The sequence below is a fragment of the Scyliorhinus torazame genome, chromosome 26, assembly GCF_047496885.1.
Source record: "Scyliorhinus torazame isolate Kashiwa2021f chromosome 26, sScyTor2.1, whole genome shotgun sequence".
Classification (NCBI taxonomy): domain Eukaryota; kingdom Metazoa; phylum Chordata; class Chondrichthyes; order Carcharhiniformes; family Scyliorhinidae; genus Scyliorhinus; species Scyliorhinus torazame.
In genome coordinates, this window is record NC_092732.1 from 33,405,921 (window position 1) to 33,420,146 (window position 14,226).

The following is a 14,226-nucleotide window of genomic DNA, read 5'->3' on the forward strand; positions in this document are numbered from 1 at the left end:
AATTAATGGTTGCTAAGTATGTTTTAAAAAGTTTAACTTGAGTTCATAAATAAACATTGTTTTGCTTTAAAAGACACTTGTCCATTTCTGCTGTCCCACACCTGGAGAGTGGGCCGTGTGCTCCCGCACCGCAATCTAGTCAAAGTTGTGGGTCAGGTGAACTCCATGATACACTTTGGGCTTCTCCAAACCCTGGCCACAACATTAGGGGTCAAGGTGGCCCCGAGTCCAGAGGTGACGATATTCGAGGTGTCGGAAGGCCGAGGGGAGGGAGTGGAAGGAGGCCCGGGTTTTGGCCCTTTGCCTCCCTGGCAGCCCGGAGATGGATATTGCGGCGCGGAGGGACTCGAAGCCCCCGAAATCAGGGAGCTGGGTTAGCGACGTGGCTGGGTTTCTCAATCTTGAGACGATCAAGATCGCCCGGAGAGGGTCAACGCGAGGGTTCGTCCGTAGGTGTCGACTTCGTCGGGGAAAATTAACTGAGGCAAAAAATCTAAAGGGGTGCGCGCGGGGGGAAGTTAGGCTAATTTCTGTTAAGGGTAGGAGGGACCTGTTAGGGATGGAAATGATGTATGTACTGCGTTTATATTTGGATTCGCTTTCTTTGCTGTTGTTGTTATTGTTATTATTATAAAATTACAAATACCTTAAGAAAATGTTATTTAAAAAAAAGATTTGCCGCCCCCCCTCTCTCTCCAGCGAGATTCAAGAAGCCCAACTTGGGACACCAAAGGCACACCGGGGAAACGGATACGTCGGCAATATGTTTTATTATTTACATTTTTAACACAATCATTATATTTCATTTTTGTAAAAAAAAAAACGGGAAAACCCATCAGTACACAGGGTTCAAGGACGCCACAGACGATCTCTCCCTCTTTCTGGAGAGTTACGTATTGCTGTCTGAAATCGGTGAAGGTGCATTAAGAGAGGAGAGACACTATGCTACTCCTGAAGGCGGTGACCTGTCCGAAATGCAGCCTCAGTATTAAATCGGGAGGGGGACACTGCACCCCCAACCCCGCCACCCTTAACCACCGGGTTTGCCGGGGAGGATTTCCCAGACTCGAGACCAGTTTATTGGCAGTCAGGACTTTTGTTTCTTGCATCTCGTCTGTGTCTCGAGGAGGGCGGTGCGCGCGATCGGAAGGTTTGTTGGCTCGTTGGGACAAGCACTTCCAGTCTTGCGCTCCTCCCGTAAGCTTCAACTTGTTCCAAAACACTGTTACCCTCCCCCATCTATCGGCCACACTCCCCACCCCCAGCTCGCATCCAGTCCCGTTACCTGTCGCCCCACCCCACCCACCAATCCCAGTGCTCGCTGACCTTCACAGGCTCCTGGTCCAGATACAACTCCATTTGAAAACACTCATTGTTCCATATCCCTCGCTCGCCTCCCTATCTCTGTAACCTCCTCCAGTCCCTCCCTATCTCTGTACCCTCCCGCCAGCCCCTCCCTATCTCTGTACCCTCCTCCAGCCCCTCCCTATCTCTGTAACCTCCTCCAGCCCCTCCCTATCTCTGTAACCTCCTCCAGCCCCTCCCTATCTCTGTAATCCCCTCCAGCCCCTACACCCCCTCCCTATCTCTGTAACCTCCTCCAGCCCCTACACCCCTCCCTATCTCTGTAACCTCCTCCAGCCACTACGCCCCCTCCCTATCTCTGTAACCTCCTCCAGCCCCGACACCCCCTCCCTATCTCTGTAACCTCCTCCAGCCCCTACACCCCCCTCCCTATCTCTGTAATCTCCTCCAGCCCTACACCCCCTCCCTATCTCTGTAACCTCCAGCCCCTACACCCCCTCCCTATCTCTGTAACCTCCTCCAGCCCCTACACCCCCTCCCCTATCTCTGTAACCTCCTCCAGTCCCGACACCCCCTCCCTATCTCTGTAACCTCCCCCAGCCCCTACACCCCCTCCCTATCGCTGTAACCTCCTCCAGCCCCTACACCCCCTCCCTATCTGTCTATCCTCCTCCAGGCCCTTCAACCCTCCTAATCTCTGTCAGCTCCTCCGCCCCTACAATCCTTTTCCTGCGACCTCCTCCAGCCCCCCTCAAAGCTCAAAGATCCCTGCGCGCCTCCAAATCAGGCGCCTCGCGCATCCCCCCCCCGATTTCCATCACTCCAAAATCGGTGGCCGTGCCTTCAGCTGCCGGGCCCCCCCGCCCCTCCGAGCTCTGAATCTCTCCGTCCTCCCCGCTCCCAACCCTCTCCTTTCACCCGTCACCTGAAGCCTCCAATTTTGCCACCTATCTTCCTATCTCTCCCAGGCGCTGCTCAGCGGGAGACCTTCCCCACTGACGCTCCTCCAAGGGGCCTTGGGACCGATTTTCCTCGACAGTAGCCTTCAAGCCTTCGCAAGACGACTGATTCGGACCGGCAGCCCTGCGGGGCAGGAACTCGCTCGTGAAGAGATGTTAAAAAAAAAGAAGGCACTTCAAAGAAAACACCGACTGGAACAATATGTTTCCCGAATCCTGCATTTTTGTTTTCAACCCATTCCGCTTTGCTCGGCCATCAGTGCGAAAATCGTTCCCGGAACCGATCAGTCCTTTTCTCCAGGGGTCTCACGGAGGTTGACAAGTATGGTTAACCGCCGGCTCCACCGGGGGGGGGGGGGGGGGGGGGGGGGGACGGTTACAGCGCAGAGGGAGGGCGGTGCAGGCTCCTTCCGGGAGCAACTCACCCGAGGGCCACTCCGCAGCACCCGCTCCCCTCCACATAGAAATCTCTTCAGATAGTTTAGGCGATTATCCTTTCCGAAGCCACGGATTAAAGGCCCTCCCGTCTCACATTCCTGATTCAACAGCGGCGGTCACAAGAGAGGGGGGGGCGGGGATAAATAAATGGTAAAGAGAGTCGCTTAGTGTCACACGTAGGCTTCAAATGACGTCACTGTGAAAAGCCCCTCGTCGCCACATTCCGGCGCCTGTTCGGGGGGGGCCGGGACGGGAATATTCAAAGGGGGGAATGTTCGAAGGACGATGGAAGAAAGAGTGGGAGGTGGGGGGAGTTGAGGGGGAAGAATCGGCAGATATTTCAACGGGCCGGCACGCAAACGATAGGCCGAGCGGCCTCCTCCTGCCTTGTGAGCTTGTTAAGCCTTCCCGTAACAGCCTCCCCGAACAGGCGCTGGAATGTGGCGACTAGGGGCTTTTCACAGTAACTTCATTTGAAGCCTACTTGTGACAATAAGCGATTTTCATTTTCATTCATTAAGCAAATAGCCAATGTGTTCTTCTTCCAATCTCCTCTTTCCAAAAACCCCCACTACAGGTACCTTCCTTCCTTGAGTTGCTGGAGTTTATGGAACTGGAGAGCAACTGGTTTGGTTGGGGCGAGGTGATGCTGAACTTGTCCCAGACGCCAATTAGACCACAACTGGAATATTGTGCACGGTTCTGGGCGCCACATTGTAGGGGAAGATGTGGACGCGTGGGGAGAGGGCGCGCGGAGAGGTTCACAAGGACGGTTTCGGGGATGAGAAACGTCAGTGACGAGGGTAGATCGGGGAGGTCGGGACTGTTCCCCCTGGGAGAGGAGAAGGGGGAAGACGAGATTGGATTGAGATGTTCAAAATCATGAGGGGGGGGGGGGCAACTGAACGGGGAGAGAAACGTCTCCCTCTCGGAACGGGATCGAGAACTTAAAGCGACTTGCGAAAGATGCAAACGCGATGTGGGGGAATATCTTTTTCACACGCTGAGCGGATGCGGGGTCTGGGATGCGCTGCCTGGCGGGGGGGGGGGGGTTTGACAGGATGGGTCGAATTGCCTCTTCCTGCGCCTGCAACAATTCAGTGAGTCGGTGAAAGTTGATCCGAGTGCGATCAATGTACGTTTAAGTCTCTGATCCCTCGGGATTGAGAACTTTGGGTGCTGGATGTGCGGGCGCGAGTGCGTGCTTCACACAGAGAGAGAGAGAGAGAGAGAGAAAGGCAAACACTTCCGAGACCTATAATCTCTGCGGCTGTGGAAAGGTTAACAAAGTACGGGAAGCGTCACCAGCCCACAAATCCTCAACAATGCAAATATTTTGGTTCAACAAGTGTGCGCATGTTGGCGACTTATGCCCTGGTCTTCGCAGGACCCCCTCCACACCGCGGCCCCACTGCCCCCCCCACCCCCCCCTCCCCCCCCCACCCCCCTCCCCTCCCACACCCCTCCCCCCCCCCCCCACCCCCCGAATGTCCCACATTTCGCAGGACGAGCACAAACAGGTTCACTCTTCTGAATACGGCGGGGGGGGTTTCCGGAAATGCCGCTGCGGGCGAATCTGTGCACAGAAAGGTCCCAGAAACGGCAGGGGCGGGCGTGACGCGGGTCATTTGTTTTCTTGGGCGATGCCGCGCGACCGAGGGGCGGATTCCGGGGCCTCGGGGTCAAGGTCTTGTGGGCGCAACATCCCGTCTCTGCTGCCGTTCAGCGGGACCCTCGTTTTCTTTTTGCAAAGTAGGCTCTGAGGGACCGTTTCGGCGGCGGGATTTTGCTGCGATGTCGGCCGCCTGTCTGGAATCGACCCCGCCCCGCCTCACTCCCCCCCCCCCCTCACTCTCAACGCCCCCAGTAAAAACTTGCTACCGGTGCTTGTGCCGGGTTCCAACCCAAATGTTTTGTTTTTTTGGCAGGATATTTGCAGCAACGTTAAACCGTGCAAACTATCAAAATTATCATTCTGTCAGAAGGAGAGAAAACGAGAGTTCTGAAGCGATTCAGCATTGCCAATAGTCCGCCAACACTCCCTTGCGGGATAAGTAATGGGGTGAAAGTTGACGTGGGCGGAATGCAGAACAACCTCCCGCCTGGCTCCTTGTGGCCACCTGATGTTCAGACACGGTCAATCCAGAGCGGAGTTCTGGGGCAGGGTACGTAACTGGCTGATGCAATAGTGCCCCCGTTCTGCGCAGCCTGCCGGGACGACGGGCCTCCTGGCCTGAAATTAAGGCGATGCCGTTGACGGGTTACAAAAGCTGCCGTCACTGGTGATCGGTGGGTGTCATGTGCGTTGGCGAGCGCGTCCTCCAGCCCCCGGCCGCCCCCGTCGGCCAGGACTGGCCTGATGACGGAGGTCTTGCGTGCCCACGGCTCCGAGGGTCCACTGTTCTTTCGGGGCTGCGGGTCGAGGGCGGGGAGCCGGGCCGGGGGCACGTCGGGGGCCGCTGGCTTGTCAGAGCTGTCCATGGGGGAGGAGGGGCAGGGGGCGGCGAGAGGATGGGGCGGCGGCGGTGGCGTTTGTCGGCTTCGGAGCGGGCGACGCGAGGCGGGGGTTCGGGGGTGGGGCTCTCAGGCGGGCGCGCGCCGTCCGGAGCGGGGCGGGTGATCGTAGCCCCCTTGGCACCGCTGGCTGCTGCTCCCGCGGAACCTTCCTGCAGCTGCTGCCCCGCCACCCACCTTCCGCGGGCGTCCACGCTTCCTCTTGGAGGCCTGCTTCTCCCCCGACGGGCTGGCGGGGCGCTTGTGTGGGGCGGTGGCGGAGCTCTTCGGCGGGTGGGGACTCATGGTCCTGTCGGCCTTGGGCCCGCATGTTCGCTCCTCGATCTTGGGCGGTGGGGGGGCCTCCTCCCTCCAGCGATGGGAGCCATACTGAGCTGGGGAGGATGACGGTGACCTTCTTGAGTAGGGGGAGGGGCCCGGCGGCCACAACCCCCGCGCTGTTGGATCCCGGTGACATAGCAAGGGGCACCGGGGTGCACATCCTGACAGGCACGGCAGGCTGGGCGAGGCAGGGCGCTGTCGAGATGGCCAGCAGCTTCTTGACCTGGGTCTTGGGCCAGATGGGGGGGTATCGGTTTATGACACTGTTCACGTCGGCGGCTGTGGTCAGCTTCACTCGGGTTGATCCCGGCCGATCTTCCTTCCCGCTCGGGGGGTTTGGCGTCCCCCCCTTTGGGTGCCTCCGTCTGTTTGGGCTAAAACAAAAGAGGACGTTTGTATCTTTTTACCTCCCCGGCCGACAACTGCACCAACGTCCCAGAGCCAGAGTCCAGAGTCCAGAGCAATAGGTCAGTACTGCCCCTCCCACAGTGCGACACTCCCTCAGTACTGACCCTCCCACAGTGCGACACTCCCTCAGTACTGACCCTCCCACAGTGCGGTGCTCCCTCAGTACTGACCCTCCCACAGTGCGGCACTCCCTCAGTACTGACCCCCCCCCACAGTGCGGCGCTCCCTCAGTACTGAGCCTCCCACAGTGCGGCACTCCCTCAGTACTGACCCTCCCACAGTGCGGCACTCCCTCAGTACTGACCCCCCCACAGTGCGGCGCTCCCTCAGTACTGACCCTCCCACAGTGCGGAGCTCCCTCAGTACTGACCCTCCCACAGTGCGGCACTCCCTCAGTACTGACCCCCCCACAGTGCGGCACTCCCTCAGTACTGACCTCCCACAGTGCGGCACTCCCTCAGTACTGACCCTCCCACAGTGCGGCACTCCCTCAGTACTGACCCCCCCACAGTGCGGCGCTCCCTCAGTACTGACCCTCCCACAGTGCGGAGCTCCCTCAGTACTGACCCTCCCACAGTGCGGCACTCCCTCAGTACTGACCCTCTCACAGTGCGGCGCTCCCTCAGTACTGACCCTCCCACAGTGCGGCGCTCCCTCAGTACTGACCCTCCCACAGTGCGGTGCTCCCTCAGTACTGACCCCCCCACAGAGCGGCGCTCCCTCAGTACTGCCCCCCCCACAGAGCGGCGTTCCCTCAGTACTGACCCTCCCACAGTGCGGCGCTCCCTCAGTACTGACCCTCCGACAGTGCGGTGCTCCCTCAGTACTGACCCTCTGACAGTGCGGCGCTCCCTCAGTACTGACCCTCCCACAGTGCGGTGCTCCCTCAGTACTGACCCTCCCACAGTGCGGTGCTCCCTCAGTGCTGACCCTCCCACAGTGCGGCGCTCCCTCAGTACTGACCCTCCCACAGTGCGGCGCTCCCTCAGTACTGCCCCCCCCACAGAGCGGTGCTCCCTCAGTACTGACCCTCCGACAGTGCGGTGCTCCCTCAGTACTGACCCTCCGACAGTGCGGCGCTCCCTCAGTACTGACCCCCCCACAGAGCGGCGCTCCCTCAGCACTGACCCTCCCACAGTGCGGCACTCCCTCAGTACTGACCCTCCGACAGTGCGGCGCTCCCTCAGTACTGACCCTCCCACAGTGCGGCGTTCCCTCAGCACTGACCCTCCCACAGTGCGGCGCTCCCCTCAGCACTGACCCTCCCACAGTGCGGAGCTCCCTCAGTACTGACCCTCCGACAGTGCGGCGCTCCCTCAGTACTGACCCTCCCACAGTGCGGCACTCCCTCAGTACTGACCCTCCCACAGTGCGGCGCTCCCTCAGTACTGACCCTCCCACAGTGCGACACTCCCTCAGGGACTGACCCTCCCACAGTGCGGAGCTCCCTCAGTACTGACCCTCCCACAGTGCGGTGCTCCCTCAGTACTGACCCTCCCACAGTGCGGCGCTCCCTCAGTACTGACCCTCCCACAGTGCGGCACTCCCTCAGTACTGACCCTCCCACAGTGCGGCACTCCCTCAGTACTGACCCCCCCACAGTGCGGCGCTCCCTCAGTACTGACCCTCCCACAGTGCGGCGCTCCCTCAGTACTGACCCTCCCACAGTGCGGCGCTCCCTCAGTACTGACCCTCCACATTGCGGCGCTCCCTCAGTACTGACCCTCCCACAGTGCGGCGCTCCCTCAGTACTGACCCTCCCACAGTGCGGCACTCCCTCAGTACTGACCCTCCCACAGTGCGGCGCTCCCTCAGTACTGACCCTCCCACAGTGCGGTGCTCCCTCAGTACTGACCCCCCCCACAGAGCGGCGCTCCCTCAGTACTGCCCCCCCCACAGAGCGGCGTTCCCTCAGTACTGACCCTCCCACAGTGCGGCGCTCCCTCAGTACTGACCCTCCGACAGTGCGGTGCTCTCCTCAGTACTGACCCTCTGACAGTGCGGCGCTCCCTCAGTACTGACCCTCCCACAGTGCGGTGCTCCCTCAGTACTGACCCTCCCACAGTGCGGTGCTCCCTCAGTGCTGACCCTCCCACAGTGCGGCGCTCCCTCAGTACTGACCCTCCCACAGTGCGGCGCTCCCTCAGTACTGCCCCCCCCACAGAGCGGTGCTCCCTCAGTACTGACCCTCCGACAGTGCGGTGCTCCCTCAGTACTGACCCTCCGACAGTGCGGCGCTCCTCAGTACTGACCCCCCACAGAGCGGCGCTCCCTCAGCACTGACCCTCCCACAGTGCGGCACTCCCTCAGTACTGACCCTCCGACAGTGCGGCGCTCCCTCAGTACTGACCCTCCCACAGTGCGGCGTTCCCTCAGCACTGACCCTCCCACAGTGCGGCGCTCCCTCAGCACTGACCCTCCCACAGTGCGGAGCTCCCTCAGTACTGACCCTCCGACAGTGCGGCGCTCCCTCAGTACTGACCCTCCCACAGTGCGGCACTCCCTCAGTACTGACCCTCCCACAGTGCGGCGCTCCCTCAGTACTGACCCTCCCACAGTGCGGAGCTCCCTCAGTACTGACCCTCCGACAGTGCGGCGCTCCCTCAGTACTGACCCTCCCACAGTGCGGCACTCCCTCAGTACTGACCCTCCCACAGTGCGGCGCTCCCTCAGTACTGACCCTCCCACAGTGCGGCGCTCCCTCAGTACTGACCCTCTGACAGTGCGGCGCTACCTCAGTACTGACCCTCCCACAGTGCGGAGCTCCCTCAGTACTGACCCTCCCACAGTGCGGAGCTCCCTCAGTACTGACCCTCCCACAGTGCGGCGCTCCCTCAGTACTGACCCTCCCACAGTGCGGCACTCCCTCAGTACTGACCCTCCCACAGTGCGGCGCTCCCTCAGTACTGACCCTCCCACAGTGCGGAGCTCCCTCAGTACTGACCCTCCCACAGTGCGGAGCTCCCTCAGTACTGACCCTCCAACAGTGCGGCACTCCCTCAGTACTGACCCTCCCACAGTGCGGCGCTCCCTCAGTACTGCCCCTCCCACAGTGCGGCGCTCCCTCAGTACTGACCCTCCCACAGTGCGGCGTTCCCTCAGCACTGACCCTCCCACAGTGCGGCGCTCCCTCAGCACTGACCCTCCCACAGTGCGGCGCTCCCTCAGTACTGACCCTCCCACAGTGCGGCGCTCCCTCAGCACTGACCCTCCCACAGTGCGGCACTCCCTCAGTACTGACCCTCCCACAGTGCGGCGCTCCCTCAGTACTGACCCTCCCACAGTGCGGCGCTCCCTCAGTACTGACCCTCCCACAGTGCGGAGCTCCCTCAGTACTGACCCTCCCACAGTGCGGCACACCCTCAGTACTGATCCTCCGACAGTGCGGCGCTCCCTCAGCACTGACCCTCCCACAGTGCGGCACTCCCTCAGTACTGACCCTCCCACAGTGCGGCGCTCCCTCAGCACTGACCCTCCCACAGTGCGGCGCTCCCTCAGCACTGATCCTCCCACAGTGCGGCGCTCCCTCAGTACTGACCCTCCCACAGTGCGGCACTCCCTCAGTACTGACCCCCCCACAGTGCGGCACTCCCTCAGTACTGACTCTCTGACAGTGCGGCGCTCCCTCAGTACTGACCCTCCCACAGTGCGGCGCTCCCTCAGTACTGACCCCCCCACAGTGCGGCACTCCCTCAGTACTGACCCCCCCACAGTGCGGCGCTCCCTCAGCACTGACCCTCCCACAGTGCAGCGCTCCCTCAGTACTGACCCTCTGACAGTGCGGCGCTCCCTCAGCACTGACCCCCCCACAGTGCGGCGCTCCCTCAGCACTGACCCTCCCACAGTGCGGCGCTCCCTCAGTACTGACCCACTGACAGTGCGGCACTCCCTCAGTACTGACCCTCCCACAGTGCGGCGCTCCCTCAGTACTGACCCTCCCACAGTGCGGCGCTCCCTCAGTACTGACTCTCCCACAGTGCGGCGCTCCCTCAGTACTGACCCTCCCACAGTGCGACGCTCCCTCAGTGCTGACCCTCTGACAGTGCGGCGCTCCCTCAGCACTGACCCCCCCACAGTGCGGCGCTCCCTCAGCACTGACCCTCCCACAGTGCGGCGCTCCCTCAGTACTGACCCACTGACAGTGCGGCACTCCCTCAGTACTGACCCTCCCACAGTGCGGCGCTCCCTCAGTACTGACCCTCCCACAGTGCGGCGCTCCCTCAGTACTGACTCTCCCACAGTGCGGCGCTCCCTCAGTACTGACCCTCCCACAGTGCGACGCTCCCTCAGTACTGACCCCCCCACAGTGCGGCGCTCCCTCAGCACTGACCCTCCCACAGTGCGGCACTCCCTCAGTACTGACCCTCCCACAGTGCGGCGCTCCCTCAGTACTGACTCTCCCACAGTGCGGCGCTCCCTCAGTACTGACCCTCCCACAGTGCGACGCTCCCTCAGTACTGACCCTCCCACAGTGCGGCACTCCCTCAGTACTGACCCTCCCACAGTGCGACGCTCCCTCAGTACTGACCCTCCCACAGTGCGACGCTCCCTCAGCACTGACCCTCCCACAGTGCGACGCTCCCTCAGTACTGACCCTCCCACAGTGCGGCACTCCCTCAGTACTGACCCCCCCACAGTGCGGCACTCCCTCAGTACTGACCCCCCCACAGTGCGGCACTCCCTCAGTACTGACCCCCCCACAGTGCGGCACTCCCTCAGTACTGACCCTCCGACAGTGCGGCGCTCCCTCAGTACTGACCCTCCCACAGTGCGGCACTCCCTCAGTACTGACCCTCCCACAGTGCGGCGCTCCCTCAGTACTGACTCTCCCACAGTGCGGCGCTCCCTCAGTACTGACTCTCCGACAGTGCGGCACACCCTCAGTACTGACCCCCCCACAGTGCGGCACTCCCTCAGTACTGACTCTCCCACAGTGCGGCGCTCCCTCAGTACTGACTCTCCGACAGTGCGGCGCTCCCTCAGTACTGACTCTCCGACAGTGCGGCACTCCCTCAGTACTGACTCTCCGACAGTGCGGCGCTCCCTCAGTACTGACTCTCCGACAGTGCGGCACTCCCTCAGTACTGACCCCCCCACAGTGCGGCACTCCCTCAGTACTGACTCTCCGACAGTGCGGCGCTCCCTCAGTACTGACCCTCCCACAGTGCGGCGCTCCCTCAGTACTGACCCTCCGACAGTGCGGCGCTCCCTCAGTACTGACCCTCCCACAGTGCGGCGCTCCCTCAGTACTGACCCTCCGACAGTGCGGCGCTCCCTCAGTACTGACCCTCCCACAGTGCGGCGCTCCCTCAGTACTGACCCTCCGACAGTGCGGTGCTCCCTCAGTACTGACCCTCCCACAGTGCGGTGCTCCCTCAGTACTGACCCTCCCACAGTGCGGCGCTCCCTCAGTACTGACCCCCCCACAGTGCGGCGCTCCCTCAGTTCTGACCCTCCCACAGAGTGCAGCGCTCCCTCAGTACTGACTCCCCCACAGTGCGGCTCTCCCTCAGTACTGACCCTCCCACAGTGCGGCACTCCCTCAGCACTGACCCCCCCACAGTGCGGCGCTCCCTCAGCACTGACCCTCCCACAGTGCGGCGCTCCCTCAGTACTGACCCTCCCACAGTGCGGCTCTCCCTCAGTACTGACTCTCTGACAGTGCGGCACTCCCTCAGTACTGACCCTCCCACAGTGCGGAACTCCCTCAGCACTGACCCTCCCACAGTGCGGCGCTCCCTCAGTACTGACCCCCCCACAGTGCGGAGCTCCCTCAGCACTGACCCTCTGACAGTGCAGGGCTCCCTCAGTACTGACCCTTCCACAGTGCGGCGCTCCCTCAGTACTGACCCTCCCAGTGCGGTGCTACCTCAGTACTGACCCTCCCACAGTGCGGCGCTCCCTCAGTACTGACCCTCCCACAGAGCGGCGCTCCCTCAGTACTGACCCTCCCACAGTGCGGAGCTCCCTCAGCACTGACCCTCCCACAGTGCGGCGCTCCCTCAGTACTGACCCTCCCACAGAGCGGCGCTCCCTCAGTACTGACCCTCCCACAGTGCGGAGCTCCCTCAGCACTGACCCTCCCACAGAGCGGCGCTCCCTCAGTACTGACTCTGACAGTGCGGCGCTCCCTCAGTACTGACCCTCCCCCAGTGCGGCACTCCCTCAGGACTGACCCTCCCACAGTGCGGCGCTCCCTCAGTACTGACCCTCCCCCAGTGCGGCACTCCCTCAGTACTGACCCTCCCACAGTGCGGAGCTCCCTCAGTACTGACCCTCCCACAGTGCGGCGCTCCCTCTGTACTGACCCTCTGACAGTGCGGCGCTCCCTCGGTACTGACCCTCCCACAGTGCGGCACTCCCTCAGTACTGACCCTCCGACAGTGCGGCACTCCCTCAGTACTGACCCTCTGACAGTGCGGCACTCCCTCAGTACTGACCCTCCCACAGTGCGGAGCTCCCTCAGTACTGACTCTCCCACGGTGTGGCACTCCCTCAGTACTGATCCTCCCACAGTGCGGCACTCCCTCAGTACTGACCCTCCCACAGTGCGGCGCTCCCTCAGTACTGACCCTCCGACAGTGTGGCACTCCCTCAGTACTGACCCTCCCACAGTGCGGCACTCCCTCAGTACTGACCCTCCCACAGTGCGGCACTCCCTCAGTACTGACCCTCCCACAGTGCGGCGCTCCCTCAGTACTGACCCTCTGACAGTGCGGTGCTCCCTCAGTACTGACCCTCCGACAGAGCGGCACTCCCTCAGTACTGACCCTCTGACAGTGCGGCACTCCCTCAGTACTGACCCTCCGACAGTGCGGCACTCCCTCAGTACTGACCCTCTGACAGTGCGGCACCCCCTCAGTACTGACCCTCCCACAGTACGGAGCTCCTCAGTACTGACCCTCACACGGTGCGGCACCCCCTCAGCACTGACCCTCCGACAGTGCGGCACTCCCTCAGTACTGACCCTCCCACAGTGCAGCACTCCCTCAGTACTGACTCTCTGACAGTGCGGCACTCCCTCAGTACTGACCCTCTGACAGTGCGGCACTCCCTCAGTACTGACCCTCCGACAGTGCGGCACTCCCTCAGTACTGACCCTCTGACAGTGCGGCACTCCCTCAGTACTGACCCTCCCACAGTGCGGAGCTCCCTCAGTACTAACTCTCCCACGGTGTGGCACTCCCTCAGTACTGACGCTCCCACAGTGCGGCGCTCCCTCAGTACTGACCCTCCGACAGTGTGGCACTCCCTCAGTGCTGACCCTCCCACAGTGCGGCGCTCCCTCAGTACTGACCCTCCCACAGTGCGGCGCTCCCTCAGTACTGACCCTCCGACAGTGTGGCACTCCCTCAGTACTGACCCTCCCAAAGTGCGGCGCTCCCTCAGTACTGACCCTCCCACAGTGCGGCGCTCCCTCAGTACTGACCCTCCGACAGTGTGGCACTCCCTCAGTACTGACCCTCCCACAGTGCGGCACTCCCTCAGTACTGACCCTCCCACAGTGCGGCACTCCCTCAGTACTGACCCTCCCACAGTGCGGCGCTCCCTCAGTACTGACCCTCTGACAGTGCGGTGCTCCCTCAGTACTGACCCTCCGACAGAGCGGCACTCCCTCAGTACTGACCCTCTGACAGTGCGGCACTCCCTCAGTACTGACCCTCCGACAGTGCGGCACTCCCTCAGTACTGACCCTCTGACAGTGCGGCACTCCCTCAGTACTGACCCTCCCACAGTACGGAGCTCCCTCAGTACTGACCCTCCCACAGTACGGCACTCCTTCAGTACTGACACTCCCACAGTGCGGCACTCCCTCAGTACTGACCCTCCCACAGTGCGGAGCTCCCTCAGTACTGACCCTCCCACAGTGCGGCACTCCCTCAGTACTGACTCTCCGACCGTGCGGCGCTCCCTCAGCACTGATCCTCCGACAGTACGGCACTCCCTCAGTACTGACCCTCCCACAGTGCGGAGCTCCCTCAGTACTGACCCTCCCACAGTACGGCACTCCCTCAGTACTGACACTCCCACAGTGCGGCACTCCCTCAGTACTGACCCTCCCACAGTGCGGAGCTCCCTCAGTGCTGACCCTCTCACAGTGCGGCACCCTCTCAGTACTGACCCTCCCACAGTACGGAGCTCCTCAGTACTGACCCTCACACGGTGCGGCACCCCCTCAGCACTGACCCTCCGACAGTGCGGCACTCCCTCAGTACTGACCGTCCCACAGTGCAGCACTCCCTCAGTACTGACCCTCTGACAGTGCGGCGCTCCCTCAATA

General features: G+C 61.9%; 1 protein-coding gene across 1 annotated transcript in view; it reads right to left on the reverse strand.

Annotated features, from left to right (window-relative positions):
* Positions 1-4,190: 4,190 nt before the first annotated feature.
* rfx5 (regulatory factor X, 5) overlaps positions 4,191-14,226 on the reverse strand; it is a 65,767-nt gene continuing 55,731 nt past the window's right edge. The window contains 6 exon segments of the mRNA XM_072490593.1: positions 4,191-5,050; positions 5,052-5,170; positions 5,173-5,389; positions 5,391-5,555; positions 5,557-5,874; positions 5,876-5,911. Of these exon segments, the coding sequence (XP_072346694.1) occupies positions 4,979-5,050; positions 5,052-5,170; positions 5,173-5,389; positions 5,391-5,555; positions 5,557-5,874; positions 5,876-5,911 (927 nt within the window). The 3' untranslated portion in view covers positions 4,191-4,978.